This window comes from Tachyglossus aculeatus, chromosome 6 (assembly GCF_015852505.1).
Source record: "Tachyglossus aculeatus isolate mTacAcu1 chromosome 6, mTacAcu1.pri, whole genome shotgun sequence".
NCBI classification, from domain to species: Eukaryota; Metazoa; Chordata; class Mammalia; order Monotremata; family Tachyglossidae; genus Tachyglossus; species Tachyglossus aculeatus.
Window position 1 is genome coordinate 4,960,271 of NC_052071.1, and position 23,399 is coordinate 4,983,669.

The 23,399-nt window shown below is 48.7% G+C and overlaps 1 protein-coding gene across 6 annotated transcripts in view; it reads left to right on the top strand.

The window, feature by feature from the left end:
• Positions 1–23,399, top strand: part of NONO (non-POU domain containing octamer binding) — a 40,740-nt gene that overhangs the window by 3,211 nt on the left and 14,130 nt on the right. For 2 of the 6 annotated variants that reach the window (XM_038747619.1, XM_038747624.1), the window contains exons 1-4: positions 3,026–3,234; positions 14,745–14,859; positions 20,204–20,424; positions 22,912–23,213. In XM_038747619.1, coding sequence (XP_038603547.1) covers positions 14,754–14,859; positions 20,204–20,424; positions 22,912–23,213 — 629 coding nt within the window. In that variant the 5' untranslated portion in view covers positions 3,026–3,234; positions 14,745–14,753. The other 4 variants (XM_038747622.1, XM_038747623.1, XM_038747620.1 and 1 more) reach the window with 4 other exon arrangements.

The following is a 23,399-nucleotide window of genomic DNA, read 5'->3' on the forward strand; positions in this document are numbered from 1 at the left end:
AGTCCAGTGCTCTGCACACAGTAAGCGCTAAATAAGCGCTCCCCCGCTAAACTGTCAGCTCATTATGGGCGGGGAATGGGTCTGTTATTATTTTGCGCTCTTCCAAGTGCTTAGCACAGTGCTCTGCACACAGTAAGTACGTACTCAATAAGTATGATGGATTGATTAACTCTGTTAAATTCTCCTCTCCCAAGCGCTTAGTACAGTGCTCTGCACACAGTAAGTACTTAATAAGTATGATGCATTGATTAACTCTGTTAAATTCACCTCTCCCAAGCGCTTAGTCCAGTGTTCTGCACACAGTAAGCGCTAAATAAGCGCTCCCCTCAAAGCTGTCAGCTCATTATGGGCGGGGAATGGGTCTGTTGTTATTTTGTACTCTCCCAAGCGCTTAGTACAGTGCTCTGCACACAGTAAGTACTTAATAAATATGATGCATTGATTAACTCTGTTAAATTCTCCTCTCACAAGCGCTTAGTACAGTACTCTGCACACAGTAAGTACTTAATAAATATGATGCATTGATTAACTCTGTTAAATTCTCCTCTCCCAAGCGCTTAGTACAGTATTCTGCACATAGTAAGTATGTACTCAATAAATATGATAGATTGATTGACCCTGTTAAATTCTCCTCTCCCAAGCGCTTAGTCCAGTGCTCTGCACACAGTAAGCGCTAAATAAGCACTCCCCCTCTAAACTGTCAGCTCATTATGGGCGGGGAATGGGTCTGTTATTATTTTGCGCTCTTCCAAGTGCTTAGTACAGTGCTCTGCACACAGTAAGTACGTACTGAATAAGTACGATGGATTGATTAACCCTGTTAAATTCTCCTCTCCCAAGCGCTTAGTACAGTGCTCTGCACACAGTAAGTACTTAATAAGTATGATGCATTGATTAACTCTGTTAAATTCTCCTCTTCCAAGTGCTTAGTACAGTACTCTGCACATAGTATGTACTCAATAAATATGGTAGATTGATTAACCCTGTTAAATTCTCCTCTCCCAAGCGCTTAGTCCAGTGCTCTGCACACAGTAAGCGCTAAATAAGCGCTCCCCCTCTAAACTGTCAGCTCATTATGGGCGGGGAATGGGTCTGTTATTATTTTGCGCTCTTCCAAGTGCTTAGTACAGTGCTCTGCACGCAGTATGTACTCAATAAGTATGATGGATTGATTAACCCTGTTAAATTCTCCTCTCCCAAGCGTTTAGTCCAGTGTTCTGCACACAGTAAGCGCTAAATAAGTGCTCCCCCTCAAAACTATCAGCTGAAAACTATCAGGGAATGTGTCTGTTGTTATTTTGTCCTTAACAAATACCACAGTCGTCATTATGATTATTATTTTTTCCGCCATGTGCCCTCTGTGTGACCTTGGGCGAGATACAATGTCTCTGTGCCTCAGTTCCCTCATCTTTTGATTGATTGATGATTGATTGATCTTTAAAATGGGGATGAGAAGCAGCGTGGCTCAGTGGAAAGTGCTTAGTACAGTTCTCTGCACACAGTAAGCTTTCAATAAATACTATTGAATGAATGAATGAATGAATGGTCATGGGTTCGAATCCCAGGGCTGTCAATTGTCAGCTGTATGACCTTGGGCAAGTCACTTCACTTCTCTGGGCCTCAGTGACCTCATCTGGAAAATGGGGATGAAGACTGTCAGCCCCACATGGGACAACCTGATCACCTTGTAACCTCCCCAGCGCTTAGAACAGTGCTTTGCACATAGTAAGCGCTTAATAAATGCCATTATTATTATTATTATTATTATTAAATGCCTTTATTAATGAATTAATTTATTTACCATTAATCAATTAAGAGAAGCAGCATGGCTCAGTGGAAGGAGCCCGGGCTTTGGAGTCAGAGGTCATGGGTTCGAATTCCCGCACTGTCAATAGTTAGCTGTGTGACTTTGGGCAAGTCACTTCACTTCTCTGGGCCTCAGTGACCTCATCTGTAAAATGGGGATTAAGACTGTGAGCCTCCTATGGGACAACCTGATCACCTTGTCACCTCCCCAGCGCTTAGAAAAGTGTTTGGCACATAGTAGGTGCTTAATAAATGCCACTATTATTATTATTATTATTATTATTATTCTGTGGGCCTCAGTGACCTCATCTGGAAAATGGGGATGAAGACTGTGAGCCCCACATGGGACAACCTGATCACCTTGTCACCTCCTCCTCCTCCTCCTCCTCATCAATCGTATTTATTGAGAACAGTGCTTGGCACATAGTAAGCGCTTAATAAATGCCACTATTATTATTATTATTATTATCCTCTGGGCCTCAGTGACCTCATCTGTCAAATGGGGATGAAGACTGTGAGCCCCACATGGGACAACCTGATCACCTTGTCACCTCCCCAGCGCTTAGAACAGTGCTTTGCGCATAGTAAGCTTTCAATAAATGCTATCATTATTATTATTAGTATTCTCTGGGCCTCAGTGACCTCTTCTGGAAAATGGGGATGAAGACTGAGCCCCCTACATGGGACAACCTGATCACCTCCCCAGCGCTTAGAACAGTGTTTGGCACATAGTAAGCCCTTTATAAATGCCAGTATTATCATTATTATTATTATTAAATGCCTTTATGAATAAATTAATTTAATTACCAAGGCCGGAAAGGGAGCGGGGCGGGGGGGGGGGCTGCGTTCTGCGCAGGCGCGCGACCTCGATGGCGGGCCTCCGCGCCACCCGGCCCGCGCAGGCGCGGTGCCGCCCCCTCCACCTCCGCGCAGGCGCAGTGGCTCCGCCCCCCAGCCCCGCGCAGGCGCGCCGCCGCCGCCCGCCCCCTCTTTGTCCCCCTCCGCGCCTCACCCTACCCTGCTGCTCGGCGGGCGGCGGGGCGGGGCCCGCGGCGGGCGCCGGCCAATAGGAGGCGGCGGCGGGAAGACGGGCGGCGGCGGCGGCCAATGGGGCGCGGGGGAGGCGGGGGTAGGTTGCGCACTTCCGGCGGCCGCGCGCTCTTTTCTCGGGTCGGGCGAGGCCGCGCGGCGCGGCTGCTCGGGCGACGGCGGTGCGTGAGGGGGTCGGCGCGGCCTCCTGCTCCTCCTCCTCCACGCCGCCTCCGGGCTTGCCCCGCACCCCCCCCAGCCTCAGTTTCCCCCTGAGAAGAACTGCAGTCTTCGTTCGATAACCGTGGCTAAAGCCCTACTTACTGAGCGCTTACGGGGGTGCCGAGCACTGTACTAAGCGCCCCCCCACTTCCGGCTACGTGAGACGGGCTCCTGGCGGTACCGTGTGGTTGGCGTGGGAGGTGGGGGTGGGGTTTTTTTTTTTTCCTTTTTTAAAGGTGGGGGTGCTCAGTACAGTCACTCCGTCGTACGTGTTGAGCGCCTACTGGGCTAAGCGCTGGGGGAACCGGGGTGGGGCTCACGGCCTTTAATAATGACCATAATGGGGTAATAATGTTAATAATTGGTATGTGGGAGGCGCTTAGTACGTGTAATAATATTAATGATATGTGTGGGAGGTGCTTATTACGTGGCAGGCCCTGTGCTAGGCGCTGGGGGATTCGGGGTGGGCAGAGGTTACGTCCCACATGGGGCCTAGTGTCTTTAAAAGTAATAATAATCGTGCAGTAATACTAATGATATGTGTGGGATAAAACTAATAATAACCGTGTAATAATATTAATGATATTTGTGGGAGGCGCTTAGTACGTGGCAGGCCCTGTGCTAGGCGCTGGGGGATTCGGGGTGGACAGAGGTTACGTCCCACATGGGGCCTAGTGTCTTTACAACTAATAATAATCGTGTAATAATATTAATGATATGTGGGGGAGGCGCTTAGTACGCGGCAGGCCCTGTGCTAGGCGCTGGGGGATTCGGGGTGGACAGAGGTTACGTCCCACATGGGGCCTAGTGTCTTTACAACTAATAATAATCGTGTAATAATATTAATGATACGTGTGGGAGGCGCTTATTACGTGGCAGGCCCTGTGCTAGGCGCTGGGGGATTCGGGATGGGCAGAGTTTACGTCCCACATGGGGCCTAGTGTCTTTACAACTAATAATAATCGTGTAATAATATTAATGATACGTGTGGGAGGCGCTTATTACATGGCAGGCCCTGTGCTAGGCGCTGGGGGATTCGGGGTGGACAGAGGTTACGTCCCACATGGGGCTTAGTGTCTTTAAAACTACTAATAATCGTGTAATATTAATGATATGTGGGGGAGGCGCTTATTACGTGGCAGGCACTGTGCTAAGCGCTGGGGGATGCCGGATGGACATAGTTTACGTCCAACATGGGGTTCAGTGTCTTTAAAACTAATAATAATGTAGTAATGTTAATAATATGTGTGGGAGGTGCTTATTAGATGGCGGGCCCTGTGCTAGGCACTGGGAGATTCGGGGTGGACAGAGTTCACGTCCAACATGGGGTTCAGTGTTTTTAAAACTAATAATAATTGTGTAATACTAATAATATGGGAGGCACTTATTACGTGGTAGGTACTGTGCTAGGCTCTGGGGGATTCGGGGTGGGCAGAGTTTACGTCCCACATGGGGCTTAGTGTCTTTACAACTAATAATAATCGTGCAATAATATTAATGATATTTGTGGGAGGCGCTTAGTACGTGGCAGGCCCTGTGCTAGGCGCTGGGGGATTCGGGGTGGGCAGAGTTTACGTCCCACATGGGGCTTAGTGTCTTTACAACTAATAATAACTGTGTAATAGTATTAATAATGTGAACGGGAGGCGCTTATTAGGTGGCAGGCGCTGTGCTAGGCCCTGGCGGAATCGGGGTGGGCACAGTTCACGTCCTACATGGGGCTTAGTGTCTTTAAAACTAATAATAATTATGTAATATTAATAATACAAATGGGAGGCATTTATTAGGTGGCAGGCACTGTGCTAGGCCCTGGCGGAATCGGGGTGGGCACAGTTCACGTCCTACATGGGGCTTAGTGTCTTTAAAACTGATAATAATTATGTAATAATATTAATAATACGAACGGGAGGCGTTTATTAGGTGGCAGGCACTGTGCTAGGCCCTGGCGGAATCGGGGTGGGCACAGTTCACGTCCTACATGGGGCTTAGTGTCTTTAAAACTGATAATAATTATGTAATAATATTAATAATACGAATGGGAGGTGTTTATTAGGTGGCAGGCACTGTGCTAGGCCCTGGCGGAATCGGGGTGGGCACAGTTCACGTCCTACATGGGGCTTAGTGTTTTTAAAACTAATAATAATTATGTGATAATATTATTAATACGAATGGGAGGCGTTTATTAGGTGGCAGGCACTGTGCTAGGCCCTGGAGGAATCGGGGTGGGCACAGTTCACGTCGCACCTGAGGCTTAGTGTCTTTAAAGCTAATAATAATTGTGTAATAGTGTTAATAATGTGAATGGGAGGCGCTTATTAGGTGGCAGGCACTGATTGGCGCTGGGGGATTCCGGATGGACATAATTTACTTCCAATATGGGTTTCAGTGACTTTAAAACTAATAATAATTGTGTAATAATACTAATAATGTGTGGGAGGAGCTTATTAGGTGGCAGGCACTGTGCTAGGCGCTGGGGGATTCGGGGTGGACATAGTTTACGTCCCACATGGGGTTCAGTGTCTTTAAAACTAATAATAATTGTGTAATAATATTAATGTGAATGGGAGGCGCTTATTAGGTGGCAGGCACTGTGTTAAGTGCTGGGGGATTCGGGGTGGACATAGTTTACGTCCCACATGGGGTTCAGTGTCTTTAAAACTAATAATAATTGTGTAATAATATTAATAATGTGAATGGGAGGCGCTTATTAGGTGGCAGGCACTGTGCTAGGCGCTGGGGGATTCGGGGTGGACACAGTTTACGTCCCACATGGGGTTCGTTGTCTTTAAAACTAATAATAATTGTGTAATATTATTAACGTGAGTGGGAGGCGCTTATTACGTGGCAGGCACTGTGCTAAGCGCTGGGGGATTCCGGATGGACATAGTTTACGTCCAACATGGGGTTCAGTGTCTTTAAAACTAATAATAATGTAGTAATATTAATAATATGTGGGGGAGGCGATTATTAGATGGCGGGCCCTGTGCTAGGCACTGGGAGACTCGGGGTGGACAGAGTTCACGTCCCACATGGGGCTCACGGTCTTTAAAACGAATAATAATTGTATAATAATATTAATAATGTGAATGGGAGGCGTTTATTAGGTGGCAGGCACTATGCTAGGCGCTGGGGGAATCGGGGTGGACAGAGTTCACGTCCACCATGGAGCTTAGTGTCTTTAAAACTAATAATAATAGTGTAATAATACTAATAATATGTGTGGGAGGTGCTTATTAGGAGGCAGGCACTGTGCTAAGCGGTGGGGGAATTGGGGTGGACACGGCCCACGTGGGGCTTAGTGTCTTTAAAACTAATAATAATAACGGGTATTTCGGAGGCGCTTATTAGGTGGCAGGCACTGTACTAGGCGCTGGGGGAATCGGGGTGGGCACAGTTTACATCCCGCATGGGACTTACGGTCTTTAAAACTAATAATAATTGTGTAATGATAATATGTATGGGAGGCGCTTATTAGGTGGCATGGCACTGTGCTAAGCAGTGGGGGAATTGGGATGGACATTGTTCACGTCTCATATGGGGCTCAGTGTCTTTAAAATTAATAATAATTGTGTAATAATAATAATTGGTATTTGGGAGGCACTTATTAGGTGGCAGGCACTGTACTAAGCGCTGGGGGAATCCGGATGGACAGAGTTCACGTCCAACATGGGGCTTAGTGTCTTTAAAACTAGTAATAATTGTGTAATAATATTAGCAATGTGTATGGGAGGCGCTTATTAGGTGGCAGGCACTGTGCTAGGCACTGGGGGAATCGGAATGGACAGAGTTCACGTCCAACATGTGGCTTAGTGTCTTTAAAACTAATAATAATTGAGTAATAATATTAATAATATGTGTGGGAGGTGCTTATTAGGTGGCAGGCACTGTGCTAAGCGGTGGGGGAATCGGGGTGGGCAGAGTTCACGTCCCACATGGGGCTCACGGTCTTTAAGACTAATAATAATTGTGTAATTATATTAATAATGTACATGGGAGGTGCTTATTAGGTGGCAGGCACTGTGGTAAGTGGTGGGGGAATCGGGGTGGGCACAGTTCACGGCCCACATGGGGCTTAGTGTCTTTAAAGCTAATAATAATTGTGTAATAATATTAATAATGTGAATGGGAGGCGCTTATTATGTGGCAGGCACTGTGCTAAGCGGTGGGGGAATTGGGGTGGACAGAGTTCATGTATCACATGGGGCTCACAGTCTTTAAAACTCATAATAATTGTGTAATAATATTAATATGTATGGGAGGCGCTTATTAGGTGGCAGGCACTGTGCTAGGCTCCGGGGGAATTGGGCTGGACGTAGTTTACGTCCAACATGGGGCTTAGTGTCTTTAAAACTAATAATAATTGTGTGATAATAGTGGTAATGTGTGTGGGAGGCACTTATTAGGTTGCAGGCACTGTGCTAGGCGCTGGGGGATTCGGGATGGACAGAGATTGCATCCAACATGGGGCTTAGTGTCTTTAAAACTAATAATAATTGTGTAATAATATTAGTAATATGTATGGGAGGCGCTTATTAGGTGGTAGGCACTGTGCTAAGTGGTGGGGGAATCGGGGTGGACACGTCCCACATGGGGCTTGTGGTCTTTAATCGCAATAATAATTATGTAGTAATAATAATAATGTGTATTAGAGGCGCTTATTATGTGGCAGGTACTATGCTGAGCGGGGGGGTGGCCAGAGTTTACGCCCAACTTGGGGTTCAGTGTCTTTAAAACTAATAATAATTGTGTAATAATATTGATAATGTATGGGAGGCGCTTATTAGGTGGCAGGCACTGTGCTAGGCGCTGGGGGAATCGGGGTGGACACAGTCCATGTCCCACATGGGGCTTACAGTCTTTAATGGTAATAATAGATGTGTTATGTTAATGTGGCATTTTGGAGGCGCTTATTATGTGCCCAGCACTGTGCTAGATGCTGGGGAAATCGGGGTGGACGCGGCCCACGTCCCACATGGGGCTCACGGTCTTCAGTGGTGATAATAATTGTGTTACGATGATAATGTGGTGTTTGGGAGGCGATTACTATGTGCCAGGCACTGTACTAAGCGCTGGGGAGGGCCGGGGGAACAGAGGAATAAAGCCCACATGGGACTCACAGTCTTTAATAATTATAACAGTTGTCGTATTTGTTAAACGCTTACTAGGTGCCAGGCACTGTACTAAGCGCTGGGGGTGAAACAAGATAATCAAGTCGGATCCAGTCCCATCCCACGTGGCGTTCACGGCCCTTAATAATAATAATAAATAATAATAATAATCACGGTATTTGTTAAGCGCTTATTAAGTGCCGGGCACTGTACTAAGCGCTGCGGGAGATACAAGGTTGGACCCGGCCCCTGTCCCCCGTGGGGCTCAGGGTCTTTCATCTCCATTTTCCAGCCGAGGTGACCCAAAGAAGTGACTAATGCTGGTATTTGTTAAGCGCTTACTATGTGCCAAGCACTGTTCTAAGCGCTGGGGGGGGGCTACAAGGTGATCAGGCCGTCCTCCTTGGGGCTCCCAGTCTTCATCCCCATTTTGCAGATGAGGGAACTGAGGCCCAGAGGAAGCGACTGGCCCAAGGCCACACAGCTGAGACGTGGCGGAGCTGGGATTCGAACCCACGACCTCTGACTCCCGAGCCCGGGATCTTTCTGATCTCCCCCCAGCGCTTAGCACATAGTAGGCGCCTAGCAGATAGGACTGTCGTTATTCCTGGTGATTGCTCTCGGCCCGGGGAGAAAATCCCCCTTGACCCCTTTCTTCTTCCAGCCTGGAAGCTCCTCTACCAGCTTGGCCTCAATCCGTGCTATTTACTGAGCGCTTTCTGCACCCAGGGCACTGTACTAAGCGCTTGGGAGAGGGCGGCGCGACAGTTGGCGGAAACGTTCCCCGCCTGCAACGTTACTTCTGTTGCTGTCCGTCTCGACCGTCCGCTCACTGCGGGCAGGGAATGTGTCCGTTTATTGTTCGATCGTCCTCTCCCCAGCGCTTAGCCATTCATTCAGTCGTATTTACTGAGCGCCTACTGTGTGCAGAGCACTGTACTAAGCGATCGGGAAGTCCAAGTTGGCAACGTAGAGAGACGGTCCCTACCCGACAACGGGCTCACAGTCTTAGCCCGGTGCTCTGCGCATGGTAAGCGCTCAGTACGATCGACAGACTCTCGCAGGTGCTTGGTACAGTGCTCTTCTCCCTGGTGCGTAATAAATATAATTGACCAACGGGCTTAGTACAGTGCTCTGCACACAGTAGGTACTCAGTAAGTACAACGAACTGACTGACAGGCTCTCCCAAGTGCTTAGTACAGTGCTCTGCACACAGTAGGTACTCAGTAAGTACAACGAACTGACTGACAGGCTCTCCCAAGTGCTTAGTACAGTGCTCTGCACACAGTAAGTGCTCAGTAAATACCACTGACTGACTGAGAACCTCTCCCAAGCGCTTAGTACAGTGCTCTGCACACAGTAAGTGCTCAGTAAATACCACTGACTGACTGAGAACCTCTCCCAAGCGCTTAGTACAGTGCTCTGCACACAGTAAGCGCTCAATAAATGCCATTGACTGACAAGCTCTCCCAAGCACTTAGTACAGTGCTCTGCACACAGTTAGTGCTCAATAAATGCCATTGGCTGACTGACAAGCTCTCCAAAGCTCTTAGTACAGTGCTCTGCAAGCAATCGTATTTATTGAGCGCTTACTGTGTGCAGAGCACTGTACTAAGCGCTTGGGAAGTCCAAGTCGGCAACATAGAGAGACGGTCCCTACCCAACAGTGGGCTCACAGTCTAGAAGGGGGAGACAGAGAACAAAACCAAACATATTAACAAAATAAAATAAATAGAATAGATATGGACAAGTAAAATAAGGAGGTAGAGGCAGGGGAAGATGGTCAGGGCCAGGGTAAGCGCTCAATAAATACCACTGACTGACTGAGAACCTCTCCCAAGCGCTTAGTACAGTGCTCTGCACACGGTTAGCACTCAATAAATGCCATTGACTGACTGACAACCTCTCCCCAGCGCTTAGTACGGTGCTGTGCACACTAAGTGCTCAATAAATGCCATTGACTGACTGACAACCTCTCCCAAGCGCTTAGTACAGTGCTCTGCACACAGTAAGCGCTCAATAAATACCATTGACTGACTGAAAACTCTCTCCCGAGTGCTTAGAACAGTGCTCTGCACACATTAAGCGCTCAGATGCCATCGACTGACTATCTCTCCCAAGCGCTTAGTACAGTGCTCTGCACACAGTAAGCGCTCAATAAATACCATTGACTGACTGAGAACCTCTCCCAAGCGCTTAGTACAGTGCTCTGCACACAGTAAGCGCTCAATAAATGCCATTGACTGACTGACAACCTCTCCCAAGCGCTTAGTACGGTGCTGTGCACACAGTAAGCGCTCAGTAAATGCCATTGACTGACTGACAACCTCTCCCAAGCGCTTAGTAGGGTGCTGTGCACACAGTAAGCGCTCAATAAATACCATTGACTGACTGAGAACCTCTCCCAAGCGCTTAGTACAGTGCTCTGCCCACATTAAGCTCTCAAATGCCATCGGCTGACTATCTCTCCCAAGCGCTTAGTACAGTGCTCTGCACACAGCGCTCAATAAATACCATTGACTGACTGAGATCCTCTCCCAAGCGCTTAGTACAGTGCTCTGCACACGGTTAGCACTCAATAAATGCCATTGACTGACTGACAAGCTCTCCCAAGCGCTTAGTACAGTGCTCTGCACACAGTAAGCACTCAATAAATGCCATTGACTGACTGACAAGCTCTCCCAAGCGCTTAGTACGGTGCTGTGCACACAATAAGCGCTCAATAAATACCATTGACTGACTGAAAACCCTCTCCCGAGTGCTTAGTACAGTGCTCTGCACACATTAAGTGCTCAAATGCCATCGACTATCTCTCCCAAGCTCTTAGTACAGTGCTCTGCACACAGTAAGCGCTCAATACCATCGACCGACTGAGAACCTCTCCCAAGCGCTTAGTACAGTTCTCTGCACACATTAAGCGCTCAATAAATGCCATTGAGTGACTGACAATCTCTCCCAAGCGCTTAGTACAGTGCTCTGCGCACAGTAAGCACTCAATAAATACCATCGACGGACTGAAAACCCTCTCCCGAGTGCTTAGTACAGTGCTCTGCACCCGGTAAGCGCTCAAAAAAATACGATTGACTGACGACTCTGCCGAGTGCATGGTCCAGGACTGTGCAGCGGGAAGCGCTCAGTACATAGAATCGTTTCTCCCCAGGCTGGGGGCGTCTCCCCTCTACCCCTGGACGGGCCGGGGTCCCGAGGAACGAGGCCGGACGTTTGGACGGAGCCGAGTTTTCACCCGGCCAAACCTCTGCCTGCCCGGAAGTCAGCAGGTCCTGGGTTCTAATCCCGCCTCTGCCCCCTGTCTGCTGGGTGACCTTGGGCGAGTCACGTCACTTCTCCGGGCCTCGGTTCCCGCATCAGGAAAATGGGGGGAAGCGGTGGCGGAGTCGCCACTGGTCGAGGCTGAGCCTCACGTGGGACAGGGGCTGCGGCCAACCCGATTCGCTTAGATCCACCCCGGCGCTTAGTACAGTGCCTGGCATTCATTCATTCGTATTTATTGAGCGCTCACGGTGTGCGGAGCGCTGTGCTAAGCGCTTGGGAAGTGCAAGTTGCCGACATATAGAGACGGTCCCTACCCAACAGCGGGCTTATAGTCTAGAAGGCACAGAGCGCTTAGCAAATGCCATAATTAGGGTCGTGACTATTATTTGTCTTTATTTGCATTTTCTCGGTTCTTGACCGCCAGCTCGGGTGGGTGGGGGACGGCAGTGGTTATCGTTGTATCGTCGTCTCCCCAAAGCGCTCAGTCCAGTGCTGTGCACACCTTAAGCGCTCAATAAATACGACTGAGTGACTACCGAGCTTGTCATTCATTCATCCATTCAGTCGTATTGAGCGCTTTCAGTGTGCAGAGCACTGTACTGAGCGCTTTCAGTGGGCAGAGCACTGGACTGAGCGCTTTCAGTGGGCAGAGCACTGGACTGAGCGCTTTCAGTGGGCAGAGCACTGTACTGAGCGCTTTCAGTGGGCAGAGCACTGTACTGAGCGCTTGGGAAGTCCAAGTTGGGAACATAGAGAGACGGTCCCTACCCAACAGCCGGGCTCACAGTCTAGAGGGGGAGACAGACAACAAAACAAAACAGAGTAATAAAATAAAATAAAATTCAGTGTCAGTCCTTCATTCAATCGTATTTATTGAGCACTTACCGTGTGCAGAGCACTGTACTAAGCGCTTGGGAAGTACAAGTTGGCAACATAGAGAGACGGTCCCTACCCAACAGGCGGGCTCACAGTCTAGATGGGGGGGGACAGACAACAAAACAAGACATATTAACAAAATAAAATAAAATTCAATGTCAGTCCTTCATTCAATTGTATTTATTGAGCTCTTACCATGTGCAGAGCACTGTACTAAGCGCTTGGGAAGTACAAGTTGGCAACATAGACGGTCCCTATACCCAGGAGCAGGCTCACAGTCTAGGAGGGGGAGACAGACAACAAAACATATTAACACAATAAAATTAAATTAAATTAAATGTCATTCCTTCATTCAGTCGTATTTATTGAGCGCTTACCGTGTGCAGAGCACTGTACTAAGCGCTTGGGAAGTCCAAGTTGGCAACATAGAGAGACGGTCCCTACCCAACAGCGGGCTCACAGTCTCCACAGCACCTGTATATATGTATATATGTTTGTACGTACTTATTACTCTATTTTATTTGTACATATTCTATTTATTTTATTTTGTTAATATGTTTTATTTTGTTGTCTGTCTCCCCCCTTCTAGACGGGGAGCCCACTGTTGGGTAGGGACCGTCTCTATATGTTGCCAGCTTGGACTTCCCAAGCGCTTAGTACAGTGCTCTGAACACAGTAAGCGCTCAATAAATACGATTGAATGAATGAATAGAAGGGGGAGACAGAAAACAAAATAAAACATATTAATAAAATAAAACTCAATGTCATTCCTTCATTCAGTCGTATTTATTGAGCGCTTACCGTGTGCGGAGCACTGTACTAAGCGCTTGGGAAGTCCAAGTCGGCAACATCTAGAGACAGTCCCTACCCAACAGCGGGCTCACGGTCTTGAAGGGGGAGACAGACAACAAAACATATTAACAAAATAAAATAAAATTCAATGTCATTCCTTCCTTCAGTCGTATTTATTGAGCGCTTACCGTGTGCAGAGCACTGTACTAAGCGCTTGGGAAGTCCAAGTTGGCAACATAGAGAGACGGTCCCTACCCAACAGCGGGCTCACAGTCTAGAAGGGGGAGACAGACAACAAAACAAAACATATTAACAAAATAAAATAGAATCCAATGTCATTCCTTCATTCAATTGTATTTATTGAGTGCTTACTGTGTGCAGAGCACTGTACTAAGCGCTTGGGCAGCCCAAGTCGGCAACATAGAGAGACGGTCCCTACCCAGCAGCGTGCTCACAGTTGACAAGGGGGAGACAGACAATAAAATAAAATTCAATGTCATTCCTTCATTCAGTCATATTTATTGAGCGCTTACTGTGTGCATAGTAAAATAAATAGAATAAATATGAACAAGTTAGAGTAATAAATATGTACATATACATGTACAAGGTAATTCAGTTCATTCATTCAATAGTATTGAGCGCTTACTCTGCAGAGGACTGTACTAAGCGCTTGGGAAGTACATGTACAAGTTAAATTCATTCATTCAGTCGTACTGAGCGCTTACTGTGTGCAGAGCACTGTACTAAGCGCTTGGGAAGGACACGTTGGCAACATATAGAGGCGGTCCCTACCCGACAGTGGGCTCACAGTCTAAATAAATAGAGTAATAAATGTGTACATACACACAGGTCGTGGGCAGAGAAGGTGTCGGCCAATTCTGTTGCGCCGTCTTTTCCCACGCGTTCAATCATCATCATCAATCGTATTTATTGAGCGCTTACTGTGTGCAGAGCACCGTACTAAGCGCTTGGGAAGTACACGTTGGCAACGTATAGAGACGGTCCCTACCCGACAGTGGGCTCACAGTCCAAATAAATAGAGTAATAAATGTGTACTTACACATAGGTCGTGGGCAGAGAAGGTGTCGGCCAATTCCGTTGCGCCGTCTTTTCTCAAGCGTTCAGTCATCATCATCATCATCATCAATCGTATTTATTGAGCGCTTACTGTGTGCAGAGCACTGTACTAAGCGCTTGGGAAGGACACGTTGGCAACATATAGAGGCGGTCCCTACCCGACAGTGGGCTCACAGTCCAAATAAATAGAGTAATAAATGTGTACTTACACATAGGTCGTGGGCAGAGAAGGTGTCGGCCAATTCCGTTGCGCCGTCTTTTCCCAAGCGTTCAGTCATCATCATCATCATCATCATCATCAATCGTATTTATTGAGCGCTTACTGTGTGCAGAGCACCGTACTAAGCGCTTGGGAAGGACACGTTGGCAACATATAGAGGCGGTCCCTACCCGACAGTGGGCTCACAGTCCAAATAAATAGAGTAATAAATGTGTGCTTACACACAGGTCGTGGGCAGAGAAGGTGTCGGCCAATTCCGTTGCGCCGTCTTTTTTCCCAAGCGTCCAGTACGGCGCTCCGCACGTAGTGAACGCTCAGGATGGATGGATTTGTCTCCGCAGGGTGCCAAGATGCAGGGCGGTAAAGGGTTTAACCCGGAGAAGCAGAACCATGCCCCCCGCAAGTTGCACCACCAGCCGCCCATGCCCGCCAACGGGCAGCAGGCCAACAGCCAGAGTGAGTGGGGCGGGCACCGGGGCCGGGGGGCGGGCACCGGGGCCGGGGGGCGGGCACCGGGCCGCTTCTCGCCCCATTCGGGGGGCCGCCGGCCAGGGTGGAGCCGGGTGCGAGGGCGCGCTGGGGAGTCCCGCTTGGGTTGGGGGGCGGCACGGGCCGCGTTTCGGCAGGGGGCTCGTCCAGTCCTTCCAGCGGTCCGGGAGCCCGCTGTCGGGTAGGGACCGTCTCTATATCAATCGATCGTATCTATTGAGCGCTTACCGTGTGCAGAGCACTGCACTAAGCGCTTGGGAAGTACAAGTTGGCAACATAGACTAAGCGCTTAATAAATGCCATTATTATGGAGCGCTTACTGGGTGCACAGCACGGTACTAAGCGCTTGGGAAGTACAAGGTGGCAACATAGACTGTGAGCCCACTGTTGGGTAGGGACTGTCCCTATATGTTGCCAGTTTGTACTTCCCAAGCGCTTAGTACAGTGCTCTGCACATAGTAAGCGCTCAATAAATACGATTGATGATATAGAGACAGTCCCTACCCAACAGTGGGCTCACAGTCTATGTTGCCACCTTGTACTTCCCAAGCGCTTAGTACAGTGCTCTGCACCCAGTAAGCTCTCCATAATAGTGGCATTTATAAAGCGCTTACTATGTGCAAAGCACCGTTCTAAGCGCTGGGAAGGATACAAGGTGATCAGGTTGTCCCTCGGGGGGCTCCCAGTCCTCATCCCCATTTTCCAGATGAGGGAACTGAGGCCCAGAGAAGTGAAGTGACTTGCCCAAAGTCCCACGGCTGAGAATTGGCGGAGCTGGGATTTGAACCCATGACCTCTGACTCCAAAGCCCGGGCTCTTTCCTACTGAGCCACTCTGCTTCTCTAAAGAATCCATATCGTATCCATAAATACGACTGAATGAATCCGTGGTATTTATTCATTCATTCATTCGTATTTAGTGAGCGCTTACTGGGTGTAGAGCACTGGACTAAGCGCATTCATTCATTCAGTCGTATTTATTGAGCGCTTACTGTGTGCAGAGCACTGGACTAAGCGCTTGGGAAGTACAAGTTGGCAACATATAGAGACGGTCCCTACCCAACAGTGGGCTCACAGTCTAAAAGGGGGAGACAAAACCAAACATACTAACAAAATAAAATAAATAGAATAAATATGTACAAATAAAATAGAGTAATAAATACATACAAACATATATACAGCTCACTATGTACAGGGCACCTCCGAGGGCGAGGCCATCGGTGGTATTGAGTGCGGAGCACTGTAGCGAGCACTCGGGCGAGTTGGCAGGCCTGCCCACAAGGAGCTGACAGTCTAGAGGGGGAGACGGATGTTAGTATGTCGTACGTCCGTAGTATCGTTAGGTTGCCGACTTCCCAAGCGCTTAGTCCAGCGCTCTGCGCACAGTAAGCGCTCAATAAATACGAATGAATGAATGCTCTGCGCACAGTAAGCGCTCAATAAATACAATTGAGTGAATGACTGTGAGCCCAATGTTGGGACTGTCTCTATATGTTGCCAATTTGTACTTCCCAAGCGCTTAGTACAGTGCTGTGCACATAGTAAGCGCTCAATAAATATGATTGATTGATAGCAGAAATAGGGAAATGACAGATCCGGGCATTAAGCGCCGAGTCCGGGGCCTGGGAATCAGAGGTCGTGGGTTCTAATCCCGGCTCCACCACGCATCTGCCGGTTGGTATAGTAATGATGGTATTTGTTAAGCGCTTCCTCTGTGTCAAGCACCGTCCTGAGGCCTGGGGGAGAGACAAGGTGATCAGGTTGTCCCCGGTGGGGCTCATAGCCTTCACCCCCATTTTCCAGATGAGGGAACCGAGGCCCAGAGAAGTGACAGGCGGCGGAGCCGGCATTAGAACCCACGACCTCCGACTCCCAAGCCCCGGCTGTCATTCTTTCATGTTGCCAACTTGGACTTCCCAAGCGCTCAGTACAGTGCTCTGCACACAGTAAGCGCTCAATAAATACGATGGAATGAAATTCATTCATTCATTCCATCGTATTCATTGAACGCTTACTGTGTGCAGAGCACTGTACTGAGCGCTTGGGAAGTCCAAGTTGGCAACAGATAGAGACGGTCCCTACCCAACGACGGGCTCACAGTCTAGAAGGGGGAGACGGACAACAAAACAAAACATGTGGACGGGTGTCGAGTCGTCAGAATAAATAGACGTAAAGCTAGATGTGCATCATTAACTGTGATCTAGACTGTGAGCCTGCTGTTGGGTCCATGTTGCCAACTTGGACTTCCCAAGCGCTTAGTACAGTGCTCTGCACACAGTAAGCGCTCAATAAATATGATTGGATGAATGAATGAGCTTGTACTTCCCAAGCGCTTAATCCAGTGCTCTGCACACAGTAAGCGCTCAATAAATACGATTGGATGAATGAATGAGCTTGTACTTCCCAAGCGCTTAATCCAGTGCTCTGCACACAGTAAGCGCTCAATAGATACGATTGATTGAATGAATGAATGAACTTGTACTTCCCAAGCGCTTAATCCAGTGCTCTGCACACAGTAAGCGCTCAATAAATACGATTGAATGTATAAATGAACTTGTACTTCCCAAGCGCTTAATCCAGTGCTCTGCACACAGTAAGCGCTCAATAGATACGATTGATTGATTGATGAATGAATGAACTTGTACTTCCCAAGCGCTTAATCCAGTGCTCTGCACACAGTAAGCCCTCAGTAAATACGATTGAATGAATGAGCTTGTACTTCCCAAGCGCTTAATCCAGTGCTCTGCACACAGTAAGCCCTCAGTAAATACGATTGAATGAATGAGCTTGTACTTCCCAAGCGCTTAATCCAGTGCTCTGCACACAGCAAGCGCTCAATAGATATGATTAATTGAATGAATGAATGAACTTGTATTTCCCAAGGACTTAATCCAGTGCTCTGCACACAGTAAGCCCTCAGTAGATACGATTGAATGAATGAGCTTGTACTTCCCAAGCGCTTAATCCAGTGCTCTGCACACAGTAAGCGCTCAATAGATACGATTGATTGAATGAATGAATGAACTTGTCCTTCCCAAGCGCTTAATCCAGTGCTCTGCACACAGTAAGCGCTCAATAGATACGATTGAATGAATGAATGAGCTTGTCCTTCCCAAGCGCTTAATCCAGTGCTCTGCACACAGTAAGCGCTCAATAGATATGATTGATTGAATGAATGAATGAGCTTGTACTTCCCAAGCGCTTAATCCAGTGCTCTGCACACAGTAAGCGCTCAATACATATGACTGAATGAATGAATGAGCTTGTCCTTCCCAAGCGCTTAATCCAGTGCTCTGCGCACAGTAAGCGCTCAATAGATACGATTGAATGAATGAATGAGCTTGTCCTTCCCAAGCGCTTAATCCAGTGCTCTACACACAGTAAGCGCTCAATAGATACGATTGATTGAATGAATGAACTTGTATTTCCCAAGCGCTTAATCCAGTGCTCTGCACACAGTAAGCGCTCAATAAATACGATTGAATGAATGAACTTGTACTTTCCAAGCACTTAATCCAGTGCTCTGCACACAGTAAGCGCTCAATAGATACGATTGATTGAATGAATGAATGAACTTGTATTTCCCAAGCGCTTAATCCAGTGCTCTGCACACAGTAAGCGCTCAATAAATACGATTGAATGAATGAGCTTGTACTTCCCAAGCGCTTAATCCAGTGCTCTGCACACAGTAAGTGCTCAATGGATACGATTGAATAAATGAATGAACTTGTACTTTCCAAGCACTTAATCCAGTGCTCTGCACACAGTAAGCGCTCAATAGATACGATTGATTGAATGAATGAATGAACTTGTATTTCCCAAGCGCTTAATCCAGTGCTCTGCACACAGTAAGCGCTCAATAAATACGATTGAATGAATGAGCTTGTACTTCCCAAGCGCTTAATCCAGTGCTCTGCACACAGTAAGTGCTCAATGGATACGATTGAATAAATGAATGAACTTGTACTTCCCAAGCGTTTAATCCAATGCTCTGCACACAGTAAGCGCTCAATAGATACGATTGATTGAATGAATGAATGAACTTGGATTTCCCAAGCGCTTAATCCTGTGCTCTGCACACAGTAAGCGCTCAATAAATACGATTGAATGAATGAATGAACTTGTACTTCCCAAGCGCTTAATCCAGCGCTCTGCACACAGTAAGCACTCAATAAATATGATTGAATGAATGAATGAACTTGTCCTTCCCAAGCACTTAATCCAGTGCTCTGCACACAGTAAGTGCTCAATGGATACGATTGAATGAATGAATGAACTTGTACTTCCCAAGCGCTTAATCCAGTGCTGTGCACACAGTAAGCGCTCAATAGATACGATTGATCGAATGAATGAATGAACTTGTATTTCCCAAGCGCTTAATCCAGTGCTCTGCACACAGTGAGCGCTCAATAAATACGATTGAATGAATGAATGAATTAACAAAATAAATAGAATAGCCAGTATGGACAAGTAAAATTAATAGAGTAATAAATCTGTCCAAACATATATACAGGTGCTGTGGGGAGGGGGAGGAGAGGGAAAAGGGGGCTCAGTCTGGGAAGGCCTCCCGGAGGAGGTGAGCTCTCAGTAAGGCCCTCGGTCGGGGGGTGGTTTGTATTTATTGAGCGCTTACTGTGTGCAAAGCACTGTACTAAATGCTTGGAAGAGTACAACACAACAACAAACACAGTCTCTGCCCATAACGAGCTCACAATCTAGAAGAGGAGACAGACATTAATATACATGCATACATACATGCATACATAAATAAATAATAGATATATACATATGTGCTGGTAAGTGTATACCACCTGTATAGCACCTGTATATATGTATATATGTTTGTATATATTCATTACTCTATTTATTTTACTTGTACATATCTATTCTATTTATTTTATTTTGTTAGTATATTTGGTTTTGTTCTCTGTCTCCCCCTTTTAGACTGTGAGCCCACTGTTGGGTAGGGACTGTCTCTAGACGTTGCCAATTTGTACTTCCCAAGCGCTTAGTACAGTGCTCTGCACATAGTAAGCGCTCAATAAATACGATTGGTGGTGGTGGTGGTGGAGTGAGCGCCCGAACCCGGGGCCGCTGCAACGGGCCGGCCCCGGTTCTCATTCATTCATATTTATTGAGCACTTACCGCGTGCAGAGCACTGTACTAAGCGCTTGGGAAGTCCAAGTTGGCAACATCTCGAGCCGGTCCCTACCCAGCAGCGGGCTCACGGTCTAGAAGGGGGAGACGGACAACAGAACCGAACGCGTTAACCAGATGAAGCGTGCGTTTGTCGTTTTCCCCCCGCGGGCAGAGCGGCTGTGTACCCTGTTCCCGTCGGACGAGGGGCTGACCGTGGACCTGAAGAACTTCCGCAAGCCGGGCGAGAAGACGTTCACCCAGCGCAGCCGCCTCTTCGTGGGCAACCTGCCGCCGGACATCACGGAGGAGGAGATGCGCAAGCTGTTCGAGAAGTACGGCAAGGCCGGCGAGGTCTTCATCCACAAGGACAAGGGCTTCGGCTTCATCCGCCTGGTGAGCCCCGCCCGCGGCTAATAATAATCATCATAATCATAATAATAATGATGGTGGCATTTATTAAGCGTTTACTTGGTGGAGAAAGTGCTGGTCAGGGGGGCTCGCGGTCAATCCCCATTTTCCCGACGAGGTCTCCGAGGCCCAGAGAAGTTGAGTGACTCGCCCAGAGTCGCCCAGCTGACTGGTGGGATTGGAACCCGTGACCTCTGACCCCAAAGCCGGGGCTCCTTCCGCCGAGCCACGCTGCTTCACGATCCGTCCGGGGTATTTACTGAGCGCTTCCCGGGGCGGGCGGGGCGCCGGGCGAGGACAGCCCGGCCGAGCCGTCGTCACTGGTGTGATGGTACTCGGGTTCGTTCAGTCCAGTGCTCTGCACGCGGCGTGCGCTCAGTAAATACGGTTGAATGAATGAATGGATTTATCGGGGCTGGGCTAAGCGCTCCGGAAATAATAATAATAACGGCATTTATTAAGCGCTTACTATGTGCCAAGCACTGTTCTAAGCGCTGGGGAGGTTACAAGGTGATCAGGTTGTCCCACGGGGGGCTCACGGTCTCAATCCCCATTTTACAGATGAGGTTACTGAGGCCCAGAGAAGTGAAGTGACTTGCCCAAAGTCACACAGCTGACAGTTGGCGGAGCCGAGGTTTGAACCCATGACCTCTGACTCCAGAGCCCGGGCTCTTCTCCACTGAGGCACGCTGCTTCTCTAAGCAGAGTACGATGCGGTCATAACGTGGGACAACCTGATGACCTTGGCTCTCCCCCAGCGCTTAGAACAGTGCTTGGCGCGTAGTAAGTGCTTAACAAATGCCACCATTATTCATTCATTCATTCATTCAATCGTATTTATTGAGCGTTTACTGTGTGTAGAGCACTGTACTAAGTGCCTGGGAAGTACAAGTCAATGATGATGATTATTATTCATCCATTCATTCAGTCGTATTTATCGAGCGCTTACTGTGTGTAGAGCACTGTACTAAGTGCTTGGGAAGTCCAAGTCAATGATTATTATTATTCACCCATTCATTCAATTGTATTTATCGAGCACTTACTGTGTGTAGAGCACTGCACTAAGCGCCTGGGAAGTCCAAGTCAGTAATTATTATTACTCATCCATTCATTCAATCATATTGAGCGCTTATTGTGTGCAGAGCACTGTACTAAGCGCTTGGGAAGTCCAAGTCAATGATTATTATTATTCATCCATTCAATTGTGTTTATTGAGCGCTTACTGTGTGCAGAGCACCGTACTAAGCGCTTGGGAAGTCCAAGTCAGTGATTATTATTATTCATCCATTCATTCAATTGTGTTTATTGAGCGCTTACTGTGTGCAGAGCACTGTACTAAGCGCTTGGGAAGTACAAGTCAGTGGTTATTATTATTATTAATAATAAAGAGAGCCAGACCCTGCCCGCAGGGAGCTCACAGTCTGGGGCTGGGGGAAGAGTTGTTAAGTGCCCATTAAGGAGAGCACTGGTTAAGTGCTTACTATGTGCCAAGCCCTGTTGTAAGCGCTGGGGTAGATAGGGGTTAATCAGGTTAGACCCAGTCCCTGTCCCACGTTTGGCTCAATCCCCATTTTCCAAATGAGGGAACTGAGGCACAGAGAAGTGAGGAGACTCTCCCAAGGTCACACAGCAGCCATGTGGTGGAGCCAGGATTAGAACCCAGGACCTCCTGACTGCCAGTCCCGGGCTCTGCTCACTCTAGCCACACAGCTTCTCCAAGGCACATTACCTGCCCACAATCACTCCATCAGTGGTATTTATTGAGCGCCGACTGTGTGCAGAGCACTGGACTAAGCGCTTGGGAGAGGATAATCCAACGATGAAACAAGACACATTTGCTGCCCGCCACGGGTCGACAGTCCGGGGCCGGGGAGGGGATTGGCCTTAACAGAAATAGACAATGGTACTTATTGAGCGCTTACTATGTGCAGAGCGCTGTACTAAGCGCTCGGGAGAGGACGATACAACAGTAGACAGACCCATTCCCTGCCCGCAAGGAGCTGAGAGTCTCGAGGGGGAGAAGGGCAGGAAGAGACGTAAAGAAACGAGGGAGGGGGACGTAAGGGCGGGATGGAGAGAGGGAGCCAAAGTCGGGGCGACGCGGAAGAGGAAAAGTGGGGGGCTCAGTCAGGGAAGGCCTCCCGGAGGAGACGGGCGTTAGACGTGGACGTGTGTTGTCGGCCGTGTGACCTTGGGCAAGCCCCGTCTGTGTGCCTCAGTTTCCTCACCTGTAAAATGGGGATGAAGACCGTGAGCCCCGCGGGGGAGTGAATGACAACCGGACGACCCCGTCCTTTCCCCGGCGCTTAGAACGGGGCCTGGCACCTAGTCGGTGCTTACCAAAGGCCGCCATCGTCGTTCCGGGAGGAGAAGGGGGGCCGAGTCAGGGAAGGCCCCCGGGCGGCGGCGTGCGTGGGCTGACCCCCCTCCGTGTGTCCGCCCCCCCCCCCCCCCTTCGCCCCCGCCCCGCAGGAGACGCGGACGCTGGCGGAGATCGCCAAGGTGGAGCTGGACAACATGCCGCTGCGCGGGAAGCAGCTGCGGGTGCGCTTCGCCTGCCACAGCGCCTCCCTCACCGTCCGCAACCTGCCGCAGTTCGTGTCCAACGAGCTGCTGGAGGAGGCCTTCTCCGTCTTCGGCCAGGTGGAGCGCGCCGTGGTCATCGTCGACGACCGCGGCCGGCCCTCGGGCAAGGGCATCGTCGAGTTCTCGGGCAAGCCCGCCGCCCGCAAGGCCCTCGACCGCTGCAGCGAGGGCTCCTTCCTGCTCACCTCGTGAGTGGACGCCCGCCCGCCCTCGCTCTGGCTCTGGGTGCCTCCGTGTCTCTGTCTCTCTGCCTCTTCATCTCTGTTGCTTTCTCCCTCTCCCCGTCTCTCTCTGCCTCCCTCCCTCCCTCTCTCTTCCTCTTCATCTCTCTTCCTTTCTCCCTCTCCCCATCTCTCTGTTTCTGTCTCTCTGTC